The sequence below is a fragment of the Hylaeus volcanicus genome, chromosome 4 (genome assembly GCF_026283585.1).
Source record: "Hylaeus volcanicus isolate JK05 chromosome 4, UHH_iyHylVolc1.0_haploid, whole genome shotgun sequence".
Lineage (NCBI taxonomy): Eukaryota > Metazoa > Arthropoda > Insecta > Hymenoptera > Colletidae > Hylaeus > Hylaeus volcanicus.
The window spans coordinates 10,339,587-10,353,246 of NC_071979.1; the positions used below are offsets into that span (position 1 = coordinate 10,339,587).

General features: G+C 43.9%; 1 protein-coding gene across 1 annotated transcript in view; it reads left to right on the plus strand.

Moving 5' to 3' along the window:
• The window catches only part of LOC128874667 (protein O-mannosyl-transferase TMTC1-like), a 162,481-nt gene that overhangs the window by 82,188 nt on the left and 66,633 nt on the right, over positions 1-13,660 (plus strand). Inside the window, exon 3 of the mRNA XM_054119598.1 lies at positions 9,984-10,057. Coding sequence (XP_053975573.1) covers positions 9,984-10,057 — 74 coding nt within the window. The remainder of the gene's footprint in view (positions 1-9,983; positions 10,058-13,660) is intronic.

Consider the following 13,660-nt stretch of genomic DNA (forward strand, 5'->3'; position numbering starts at 1 on the left):
GCGGCAGAGGACCGGCCAGTCACGATGAACAACAATGCCACGCGAAGGACGGTGGAGTGGGCAACAATGAGGCGTCGAGAGAGAAAGAGAGAGGGGAGCACACTCCAGGGAAGGGGCAACTTAAGGTGCGGTCGGAGTGGGACTTCGGCGAAAGAGGGTGCGGCGCGCTATTGTTGAGACGCAAAACCCGAGAAAACAGACATCGAGGGCGAATGAATGTCAATTCAGGAAGGCCGAGTGTAGTGTCCGCGCCTCCCATACCCAACTATAAGGAGTCAAATAAGTACACGAAACATAGGGTACGGGATTGTTCGCGTAGGTAAAGCGGTCGACTGTGGATCCGAGGATCGTGGCTTCGAATCCCCGTGCCTTATTTTTCGTTTAGACTCCTACAATAGTTTGTAATAACGTAAAAGTGCTCTGCTTAATACGTACAGTCTATATTTTAATTCATTCTAACTATAGACTCAATAACGTTTGAAGTCTCAAACCGAACAATACGCAGAATGGAGTAGCTCGGCTCGATACTCGAGCGTTCTATTGCAACGACGCTATAATTTTAGTATCAAACGACCACTTTCATTACAATTTCACGTTTCCATGGAACTCGACCGCTCGCTCTTCATTTCGAGCCTGCTAGAAGGTCTTCGTGTGCTCGAAGCGAGTAACGGTAACAAGCTCGATTGAAACTTCCTTTAACGTGCATCATTAATGAGCAATCGTGAAACGCCGCGTCATCGGTGACCCAGATGCCAAGGGTAGCTGCGATTCGGTTCGTTATCGCATTATGTTAATTAAGAACGACCTGGTCCAGCGATAGTAGAACGTTAAGTGGGTCCAGGAGACATATTCATTATCTCGCAAGCAATCGATTTCAACGGTTGGGAATCCTCCAGAGGGGATTTCGCGACGGTGGTCGTCGGCCAAGTCGGCGACGACCTGGAGTTAACAGCGCGAGTTTAAAAGTGATTTATTTCTGATTTATGGAGGAAAGAGTCTGGGACCGGAAGCCGAAAGTTTCTCGGCTCCTCGGCGACGAGGCGGAAAGAATTATCGGCCGGGCACAATGGACAGGCGGTGATATCGTTTACACGTCGAATCCCGTGGCCGTTTGTTCACCACTGACATCACTGGAAAAAGGACAATGGTGGTTCTTCCGTTGGCCAGAAAAAATTTCGCATACCCTGCCCATCTATGCATTACCTTTCCTAAAAGGACCAGTGAACAGGGGAATACGACCTCCCTAAATCTTGGCGTGGAAAGTTGGCCAAGAATGAGATTCAGCAGCATGCTTGGATTTTTAATAAATTTCCTTCGAGAAAAATGTCATACAATAAGGAATTGAAAAAATTTGATTTAAGTGAATCGTCACCGAAAAATTTCAAGTTAGTACTCGAACCTCCTTACGTACTAGTTACGAATATTAATGTAACACATTGCGAAAAATGGTGACATAATCGATCCAGTTCAACCATACTCACAGAAAATATATTCTTATTATTTCACTGTCGAGTAATTCCTCGTTAGCATTAACGTGGCATGCGCGTAATCAGACATTTCCAGTCATAATTCGCGATACGGATTTATATTTTTACCATGGCATTTTTTCGTGCAGGAGAACAATAATTTAGTTTGTGTGTAGTTTTGCGACACGCGACTGCGGATGCATGCATAATTGATCTAGAAGCATTTCCTTGTCACTGGTAAGCATTCGTCTTCGTTTCTTTTCCCACCGTTTTCGCGAGTTTGCGAAAACTTACGGTGAAATATTCATGCTGTTGGAATTCGAGTCCGTCGGCGTAATCCGTGCACGATTCGCGCGCGGCGTCGATTCAAAGCGGAAGAAGGTAACCTCGTTTCGCGTGGACGAAACTTTCGTCTTTCGTCTGTGCTGACGTTCCTCTCTTTGAATTGACATCGGGACATCAGACGATGCCCTATTCCCCGAGGGAATCTCCTCGAGTAACCTACCCTCGAACGGACTCGGCTGTTTAAATAAAGTTGCTCCATCTGGACGACAAATTCAAAATCAACCTATCAGAATTCGTAATTGCAAAATTGGATGATTATACTTTAAGTGAACGCAGACCGTAGCTCTCCAAGAACGACGCTTTATAATGCAGTAATGTAGTCCCCGATGCGATAAGATCTTCGTGACCCCCTGGCGTCTAACTTACAGAACACGTATCAAACTTAACTCACGTCTACCTGGCTTATAAATACCTTCATCTGTATTTATTATTATAGTACTAATATTCAACGTTATCATAATTAGCATGACTCCCTGCTTATCTATTTCTAGAACTAGCAAACCGGAGATGTACGATAAGACTTGACTGCTAGGGAAGGGAACAGAAATAGACGCGGATAACATCGAAACGTAATACCTTAATTAAACGCGGGTCAAAGGAACTTATTTACACGTAGGACCACTGTTGTTAGCATTCCAAAGCTGTTTTCGGGAGGTGATTATCATACAGAAACGTAACACCAAATCTTTCCAGCAGAAGCTGCGAATTCTGTGAAGCCTTTCAACAGCAACCGGAAACAGAGAGGCATCAGTCGTCTGAAGTCGTCTCGGCTCGAGTACCTTCAGCCTTGATTGCGCGATTCATAACGCAGAGGATTCGACGTGTTCATCATTTCCCTCCATTTCCTACGTAGAAGAGTTCAGAATTTACTCGTACCGCGACAAAAATAATTGCTTGTGGTGGAAACAACGCGTTGAAAAATATTGAAGAATTCATATTTTTCCTACGTGTCATTAAAGCGAATTATTTTTACATTGCGAATGAATTCAGACTCACTGTGACTACCGCTTTAACGGGACGTCGGATTGCTCGTTACCGGTCAACGAAAAAAAAGGAATTTACACTACCGGAAGATGACCGCGAGAAACGACTCCGTTCATCCTGAAGGAACGAAACCAACGGGAATGCATTTTTTTAAATCTCTGTAACCGCCAGCTCATCCATAACGACAGTTTGGACAAACTCGGTATTTCCCGAATGGCTGCAGTTTAAAACGTCCTTCCGTGGTCGTTACAAGCTCTGACGCAACTGACGCGAAAATGTTTGTAATTATACTGATTCAAATTGGCGCCAGTTATTTACGAAACTCTGTCGTTAACGAGTTGTTTCTTCTTCTTCTGATCGTGGAAAGAGATCGAGAGGTCAAAGGTTGCTTCGCGTTGCGCAGGTAAAAAAGTGGTTTTTCACATTTAATGTTCCAAAGTTCTTCAAGATTAAAGAATTCAGAAAATTTAGAAAGAAACGAATGAGTTTTTTTATCTCCAAGTCGAGTAGATCCCTTGGAGTTTGCCTTATCCCGAGGGACAAGATAGGACGTAGGTCAAAGGGTAGTCCCGACTATCTAGTGCGACTCGAGGGCATTTAGTCGACAAGTGCATTAGTCGGCATAACTCAGCCGCTATCACGACGGTATGTAAATGTCTGAGTTGTTACTCGGTATACGAGGACGGAGATAACAATTTCTATTCGGCAACATACGCTACGATAGATTTAGGGTATCGTTCGAGGCGGTACCGTACGAAGTTTCGCGTAAGATAAGTGTACAGTTTGCTATTCGACACCGTCGGTTATTGATCTTCGAAGACGACTCTTCGTATCGAAATCCAGAATCTACTCGGTAGACTGCTGATTAAGATTGTTAATTAACTAAGCTCTAGAATGATTTCAAAACGTCGACTATACTTATTGAGAGAAAATGTCCATCCTTTGCCAAAATTCTTTGCGTTTCGAGAAAAGTCGAAAATTTCCACGGTATATACGAGACATTTCTCTGAAGTGGCCAAGCGTTGTAACATAAAACACCGACAGGTTAGAGCGAGTGTTTGAAACGACGCATTAGTTGCCCGCGAAAAGAAACTTTATAGAACCCAGTCTTGACTGGGGGGTCGGAAAATGATTTTATGCAAGTTGCAAGAAAAGAGGCTTGCCGACTCCACTTGGGAAAAGGGCTTTGCTGTTGCGTTGCTTGCTGTCTTCGTTCCTCCGCTGCCTTTTTATTTTCACCATCGGTTTTCGTTTCTGCGTTTCTCCTTCGTTTTTTGTGTCGCTTTCTTCTCGTATTATTCACAGACGTTCAGCGTATCTATGAAATTGAACAACTCGATAGAATAGGAATTTTGTGTGCACTTTTTTTGGAACCATCTCTTTTCTAGCTCAATGTCTCTCATCATTTCCATTATCGCCTCTCAAAATCAGACTTTGTACCACAAATGAACTTGCTTCCAAAGCAACGTCTTTGCTTATCATCCGGTAACGAGGTATTACATCCGACAGAGGTATCATCAGAAACGTTGTATCGAGCGGAAGTGCCTTTGTCGAAACTGTTGGTCAATCGAATGGTTAGTCTGATAGCCGCATTCCAGGCATCGACGTTTTGTTCTATAAAAGTTAGCGAAGCCAACCGAACTACTGACCGCGGCTCTGTCTGCGGCTTGCTTTAAGGAGGTCCGCGAAAAGCTTGGACAGTACTTGGGGACAAATAGAGAAAAGACTCCTGATAGCCAGCGCAATGGTGGTGATCCTTGTGTCTTCATCCAAGAGTAACTGAACGTTTCTTCGATGGATATTGCCTTTGGCTCGTGCGACTGACCTCCTAGGAGTACAAAGAGACCGTGTTGATTCGGTTTTAACGAGCTTTCCGTGGACGAAGAACGGCGTTACCTCGTTTAACGAACCGAATACGCCGGGGGGGAGACATTCCTTGGAGATATTCGGGACTACTCGATTAGCCCGAATGTGAGGCGCGATTTAGCGCATCGTTCGCAGTGACTATTTTCAGCGAGCCGGGCAATTTCCAGGTGACGTCAGCAGACATCGCGGCACGGAATCGCTCCGAGAAGCGTAATGCCTCTTAAAGGCTGGCATTTTTGTCGATAATAATATTCTTCTCGGGAAGATTTATGCTCGTCACGAAAATGGGATCGCTTCAATCCTCCTCGAGGAGCGAATGTGGGAGGACAGGCTACTCCAATGTAACGGAACGTCTCTCATAGTTAAAATCGAGGGGGGGTTTTGATGCCCCAGGGGGAAGGTGGCCTGGTAGGAAATCGAAAAACTTGTACGGTGAAGAGTATTGGTGAAACAGAGTTGAAATCACCTATTTCGTAATATATTTCTCTAAAATAATATAGAGTAGACCGATCGCAAATAAATCATTTTGGAATTAAGGAAATTTCCGTGTAAATGTAATTCCATTGGAAGCAACAACAAAAAAACAGTGCAACGTAGAAAACCTAGAAGTGAAAATTAACCAGCGGCTGGAAGGTTTGTAATTAAGAAGCTAGGAAAACAAATGAGAAGGGAGGCGCGCTTTTCTCTTTCAAAATTTCCATTCCATTACCGTTCCACGGCTGGCAGGCTACTGTCGCGAAATTCAAACGGGGTTAACAGCCCCGTTGTCACAACGTAGAACGGTTCAGAGAGGGAGAGAGAGAGGAGGGGGGTAAGTAGGGGATGAAAGTAGACGATATTGTCACGTTCCAAACCGCGGCGTTATAAACGCTTTAACGTCCTTAATAAGCCTGTTGTAGCACCAAGGATTATTGGCCACGATATTCTCAGCCAACCCCTTTCGTCTTTTTGGTCGTCGTTTCGCGGTCGAAATTCGAGGGAACATAACGACGCCGTTGCCCGGGAATACCATTGAGAATGATGCTGGCAGCTTGTAAGAAGATGGAGCTTTAATAAAGACAGCTATAATATTAAAGAAATGGACTGCTGGCACTGCAATGCGCCCGTGAGAATCATGCGACTCGCGATTGTCTGGCATTCTCGTGTAATGTACCATCCTCAGCCATCCGGTCAAATGTTTTTCCGCGATGCAAACGTCTCGCGTAACTTCCTCTGCGACAACAGACTCCTCATATATCCTCTCCTTGCGTTGCCACATGAATTCTTAAATCTTATCCCGAGTCTTCACCCTTGTCTCTACGTCAGGAGCTTTTAAAGTTTGAATTGTCTTCATAGAATTGCTCTTCGTTGGATCGATATCGTGGAAGCAATTTATTCCTGAGACTTACTTATTGCAATAATTTAGGGTTAAGATCTGTGTCAGATTGTTTTCTCTTTAAATTGTACCGCGAACATGAAAAATTGAGAATTAATTGAACCGTGCCTTGAGCTTAAGCTAACTAAGAATCTTTTGTTAAATCATGCCGAGAGCTTAAGTAGCTGAAAACAGGACAGAAGATCCGAAACACGTACACTTGACCCTGATAACTTTGGTGAAAGGGATCGCGCTTATCAGTTATGTACGCTGCAGCGCGCAACAAAGGGATGTTCTCGCGTTGGGGTGCGCCGTTAAAAGTGTATCTATTTTTTTCTTTATCGTACGTTCGTTATTAATGGAGGCGTCCTATGATAAGGTAATCGCACTTACGCGGCTGTCGCTGAAGATATCCCTCTCGATACTCGTATACCTTATGTTAATGTCTCCCCAACGCGAAGTGTGTCTCATTTATGGGTAGGCAGAGACATGAGCACCGGCGGACGCCGTTTCGCGGTTACGATGTCGTTACCGTATCGGTATATACGAGGCGATGAAAGAGAGCCACGGTTTTAGAGGGGTAGGCGGATCCAGCCGCGAGGGACACGGTTCTTGGGACGACGAGTTTATCCAGGACGTCAGGCTTACGGATAAATTAAGCATGAATTTCTGTGGACGGAACGACATTTCTTCGACGCTACTGTGAATTACGTATAACGTGTATTGAGAAGTCGATAGACGACGAGGGAACGTAAAAATAATAGCCATCAGTGCCGTTCTGTGAATAAAAAAATATTTAATATTCATGTTATCAGGTATACGCACGTGTAATGTGTAAGTCTTACACATGAAAATGGAGCATCTACAAAAATCAACTACGATACCACGCCAATCGATACTCTTCACTTTCGATCCGGGAAATTTCTGACTCAACTGTATAGTTTTAGTGAAATTGGGTACTTGATCCAATATCGTGCATTTTGGTACATTCTTGCACGAGAAGTTTCGAATACTTCCTGTTTCCAATTTTAAAGTTTTGTACGGTAAATGTGGAGCACCTCTCCTTATATCACAGTAGCTTTAATGAAAGTTTGAGAACCTAAAAGTAATTATAAATTGCACGCAAGCTGTTATCGAACACGAATTCAAATTTCAAGAGGAAGAGACAAAACTCCCGAGTTTGGATGTTCTGCTAAGAAATAAAACTATCGCAACTTTTCTTCGTCTTGTCCAATGCCAGTGCTCTCCCACCCAACACAACCGAATTAATTAATTTGTGGTATGTTGATATTACACGGTTAACCACATCGAAACCTCGGTTAGCATATTATTGTATATACATGTATATACTACAATCAGATTACAGGAGCGTAGTGCAAACCGTTCTCAAAAACCGCATCGATGGAGACGCATTATCGACACGCAGGAAATTTATGCGTACGTTTTACGACACGTGAAAATCCGCGTTAACCAAGTTTTTAATCGCCCTGCCCTATCGACGTCATAAACTATCGAGTACTGCGAAATTTGGAATCGAAGTAGGATACTCCGATACGAACCGATAACGAAATAATTGGAAATACGTGTGGCACCCGAAAAAGAGGAACAACATAAAAATTAAACAAATAACTCATTTTAACATCCAAGAAGCCATAACCATACTTTAACTCGCCAAGCATTCGAAGATCCAAATATTCGCGATAAAGATGTCGCAGGGAAATAACTGTGCGCAATTAAAGGAATCGTTTACGACGAGTCTTGCCTCGAGTCTTCTCTTTAATTATACGCTCACGAGAGTTCGGAAAGGCGCGGAAAAGTGAAAGGAACGCGAACTGTTATAAGAGAGCGACGAGAAGCCGGGCGAGGAGGAAACCAGAGGCAAAAGAAGGGGATGAGCCACCTCCGAGTAACGAGCGAACTCCTGCGCAACTACTGCCTCATATAATCAATTAGAACTCTTAAACGAGTGAGATGGTAATGGAGTTGAGCTAAGTACAAACTGGAGCAAACTGGCGCCGACTCGAACGAACGTATCAACCACCGCCACCATTCCAAGCATCGGTGCGCGTAGCCTGCCCACTTTAGATGCAACCGCAGATCTTCGATATTTTTCGAAAATGGCTGTTATCTCGAACCACAAATTTGAAGGACATCGAAGACGCGTAAAGGAATCTATCGCGAAGTGGCCAGGACAATCTCTGTTATCTTAAACAGCCGTTCGTTTACGGATCCTTGGTCTTCGAAGAAGCCACTTTCGACTCCTTTCTCATCCCCTTGACGTTGACAGAGCATTGTTCCACGACCGAGATTTTCTCCGAATCTCCCTTCTACGAATCGGATAGGGTAGATAAGAGGACGAAGGGGAGGATCCCTAGAAACGTCAACTTGTTGTTTAACCTACAATGATGTCGCTAGATCCCTCGACTGTGATGTTTCTCCATGCATTTTTTTCATAATTACTGAACATAACGATCCATTTTTTTGTATGTATTCGCCACGATGAAGATTATATTCGTCAATGTTGTCGTGTTTGTGATTTCAGCTCAAATTTAATAACGACATTACTAACTGTGCAGGTTCTCCTTCACCCAGCGTCCTTGACCTATATATAAAGCTCACGAAATTAGCGGATAGACATATGCAGCGGTGCTTCATTAACGGTGACGTAATTTATCGCCGGTCGGGACAGTTAATAATGATGGGAATTTAATGGCATCGGGAAGCTTCGAAATTTCCCAGACAAACGTTAATCATTTTTCGAACGCGGGAATATGCATACTTGCACACGATCCCATTGTTAATCACTGTGTCACGTGTCAATGGGAAATTAACGTGACCATATGGAAATATGTGGCAGACTGATTAATAGAAATTAATTTCCTAAATTTAGGCAAACACGTGTATTACGTCGCCTGGTAGGTGAATCTGGCTAGCTACATAATTCCTCATCGCTCAAAGGAACCAAAATTCCTACGACTAGCTCATTCCATAGAGACTATTACGTTCAATATGGATTTGGTTGGTTTCTAGGACCCGCGCCATCGCGTATGAATCACTTCGAGGGGACCCATTTAAACCCAAGTGACGTATCCTAAATCGCCCAGATTGAAACTTCTTCGAGCTGATCTCATTTAACGAAGCACCGTCTAAAAGTTCCGAATCGAAGGTGGCCACAATTTTTCATTTCGAAACGAGTACGTATCCGTAATGAAGATCTGGTGGCTAATTCATTAGGAACGCCACGGCCAACGTGATGGACGCTGTTCGTAAATTTTCATGGCGCAGCTGTTACTCTGCGGTCTAGGTGAAATCGAAGGAAGGAGGTGGGCAAACAGAGGAAGAAGGTCCAGGTCCACGCGAATCCCTGATTCGGCGGGGATCCTTGAGAATCTTGGCACACACGATTCTCTGGTTTAAGGCGATCTTGGAGAATCACAGTTATTCGCTCGTGGCGAGGCTGTCAATAACTTGGCCAGGGCTATCTCTTCCCTTTCAATTCGTCTGTTCCTTTGGGCTCGCGTGCTTTCTCGCCTTGTCCGTCATCGCGTGTACCGTGAAAGAGATCCACTGGCCCGCCTCTTGGCTTTCACCTCACCTTTCTGGCGCAGCCTCCTCGTTTTACACAGCTAAATCCAATTTCAGTTTACCGCTTCTCGCACTTCCCAAAAGGATCTCCGCGGTAACTCGCCTCGCCATTGTGGCCCTTTCGTCGTTTTTCGACGGTCGAGGACGAGTGGTTTCATCCCTCTCCCCTCCCCCCCCCCCCCGTATAATCTCTTTTCGTTAAGCAGTTGAGCAGAGGGATCCTGCCGATATCATTTTCAACGCCACGAATCGATTCGGGGTGAGATGCCATTATTTGGTGTCTAACTTTGAACTATTTACCAATTTCAAATTTCGAATTGTAAATAACACGAACAACACTGATTATATTTAATGTATAATTTCGCGTTCCTTTTGTGTTTCAGGTGACTGGTATCGTCGGACGAGCGGACGTGCTGGCTTGTATTTTCTTCCTGCTGTCGTTTCTAGCTTATCACGGGTAAGTGTGATTATAAACAGAATTCTTTCACTTACAGTACACCTATTATACATGCGTCTGCAAATCCTCTCAGTATTTTGTATTACTACGTACAATTCACGTACAATTCCGTCCCCGTGCCGATCATTTCCAACACAGAGTAATCTTCATCATTCGATGCAAGGAAAACAATTTCGTCGTGTACTTGCGGTTACGCCCATCGAGATGGTAACAGAATTAATAATCGTGATCCGCGTACGCTATGCCATTGTTGCACGGCGTCGCGACGTTCGTTGCATGTTCAAGTTGTTCGGAACTAAGACGAAGTAAAACTGACTCACCGTTTAATATCGTAACAAGCAGCACTGATAAGGTCAACATCACCGTGTGCAAGCTATATTGTATAGTCATAGGAAAAATGAAAGCATCCTGTAGTTTAATAGTCACTTCCATGCTAGAATATTTGAAACAATTTTAAAACGAAACGTACACGTGGACGAATTTACATTGGAATCGACGAGTTTCTCGATTCGATGAAACATTCACGGTGTCCTTGATTCTCATAATTTGACAATTAGCTGGTCAATTCCTATCGACATATTTCAAACCGATGACGTTTAGCTTTTGGACTCTTTTATGCGTTGCTACGTGAAAAATATTATACCATTCCATGTTACTTACATGGGAATCTTTGCAAACATCTTTGCCAGTGGAAATGTACAACGATTTCCTTAGCTTCTCTCTCTCTCTCTCTCTCTCTATTTCTGTGTTCGAGTCGCAAATAACCTAATAAGGTAGCGTGTCTGAGGCATAATACACCCATAACTCGAGGGAACTTACCGGCTGCACATGCATACGTCAGCGACGTCGGGCGTCGCTTAGCGTCGGGACGACGCCAGTCTGACGCGGAAACAGCGGCCCATTAATTCTCATGAGCACGAGGGCGGTGTGTGGAAATTATAAACTAAACTAATTTACTTGGGCCTCGATGCAGGGCTGTACGCGCTGCTGTAAACGTTCCACGGGCCGTTTACATCGACCCCTAACCGTAAAAATATAAAGTGTTCGCGAGCAGTCCCGCGAACTTACGACGGAAATCTTTTTATCGCCGCTCTATAAGAGGATTCGGTCTTACGCATGGCGAACGGTGTAAGATCTAGGCTCGAAACGAGCGACGAGGAAGACGTTTACTTCCATTCAATGGAGGGCATTAGCGAATTCTTTCTAGTCGTTTTGGTGTTTTCTCTTTAGCGAAGAAGGTGTTTTATTCGGTATTATTTGCGATATTCCTGTTGCTTCAAAGAAGGATTTTTCTATGCATTTTTTGTTCATAGGAAGATGGAATGAACAGATGAAAGGAAATTCTCTGTTAATAAATACAGAGTAGGTTCCATACTTTTAATAACCAGAAATGGGATCGATAAAAGATCGAGATGACACGATATAGAATTAAAGTTTGAGTACTCTACTCTCTAATCTCGATTCTACGACTATCTGGCCTAAGCTATCGTTTCACATTATATACCGTACTATTCAAATCACATACGAAATCACACACACGCCATATAATCGTGCCACGTATCTTCTTCCAGGAAAACTTTCCACGTGTATTCTAGGAATCTATGCTTAGACTCGGTTTGCACGCAACCGATATTCTAGGCTAAACTTTCGTTCGATCTCGTTTATTCTATTACGTAGGAGCTCGTTATTAGACTGCAAATTTTATGCGCTTATTGGAGCGCCAAATACCGATCGAGCGAAACGTTCACCAATCGTGACGTTTTCGTTTCACATTTCGATTCGCAAGGGTTCACTTTTTCGAATCGACGCGACGTCTCCGGGCGCGAAAACATGATACAATGAAAGTAACGTTTTCTGGTTTGGCAAAATTAATTTTCACGAGAGACAGGTGTAATTAAACTTGAACCGTCCGGAGCAGACGTGGCTGCTCGAAACGAGGGAAAACCCATTCCTGCTACAGCAATCGATAGAGGCGTATCCCCTTTTGGTGAGCAACGGTTCGAGTGAACGCGTACTTATCCGGCGTGCACACATTTTTCTCCTCGATGCGAACGGAAAGAGAAACAAATATCGAAAGCGGCATGAGCCGTGCAAAATACGTGGTGTATCGAGAGAAACGAAGGCGCATAATGCGCAAACGACCGGGAAAACGTATGCTCCGACTAAATGGGCGACGATCCAGGTCAGTGTGTCAACCTCCGGGCTTTTAAGTAATGAATCTCGAACGAATATTCGTATTTAACAAAAAAATAAATTTTGAAGGGAAATGAATTATGCGAAACGTTCTGGAACAAATATTCCTTGTTCAGAGTCCGTGACACCGTTTGTCGAATTATTAAAACGAACTCGACCGTTCGCGACGTCGTGATTTCATTGAATCGTCTCCATTTTGCCTATATGCTAGTTTATCTTCTCTCGTGATCAAGGTATGGTTATTATACTAGGTATACCCATCTTATTATAAAACTAAACCGTACCTTCGAAAGCAATACTTCATCCCAGGATTCGAATCGACGAAAAAATTAAAGTGAACTTTTCCTAGCGAGATACCTTACATCATTTAAAGAGCAGACATCTGTTTGGCGGTTGACCTGTTTCAAAAGTATCGCGGATTTCTATTCATGTTGCCGGGTCAGGAAGTTCTCGGACGAGTGGACTTCAAGCTCAAACGAACGTTTCGGAAAACTTTCCCAAAGAAAGTGAAGCCGCAGCATCGGCTCCAGCGTTGGTGGATTGGCAGCCAGATGACAGATAAGCGGCTGTTTCAGAAGTGGAGGAATTCATCCATTTCTCTTTCCCGCTTCGACATGGTTTAACCTGCCTTTTCAGAGACGCTTCTTCTTTGTAGCGTAATTGCGGTCCTTTGAATTCAACCAGAGTCGATTTTCCTTTCCGTGGCGGAGAACTTGCAGTTACTCGGAATTTAAATGACCAACGACTTATCCCTACCAGATGCTGCGATAGACACGATATTCGAAAACCCCGTATCGTGAAGTACTTAGCAGTCAGCCGTCGTTAATTTTTCATGCTTGGAAGTAACCAGGCTTCCAATCAGTTGCTCGCTGAATCTTGGAAGCACTTAGCTTTCCGTTAATCTTTAGGTAGTCAGCCAACATCCAAGGGGTTCGAGATCGAGACAGTTTAGCGAGCAATTAGACTCGAATTGCACGGTTTAGAAAATCCCTCTTCCTATTACTCGTTTATTAGATTGCTTCACAGAAGAAAATTGCCTTTCTTTTCTTCTTGTTACTCCATCATGTCGACTCTCATTTTGAACAGTCCTCGATGAAAGATTTCTAGAATAATTTCTAAGCAGCAGTCTCGTCCAACCACCGCCTTGATATCAATTTAGAGTCCGTGAAACAATCCCCGTCGCCGCGAGGTATCTTTTTGCGGGTAATTACCGTGGCGTATCCAATAAGTAATAATTTCCGCACGTAATCCTCTATCTTCCAGCGCAAGCATACCGTCGGCTGTTTTTGTCGGTACCCTCAGAACTCGACACCCTGCCTCGTTACGTCAACCTTCCATTAATCTTACTTACGGAGCTTTGATGTAAATTGTAAGAAATGCCGGGCCGCGTTGCCATAGACGTCCTCCCTG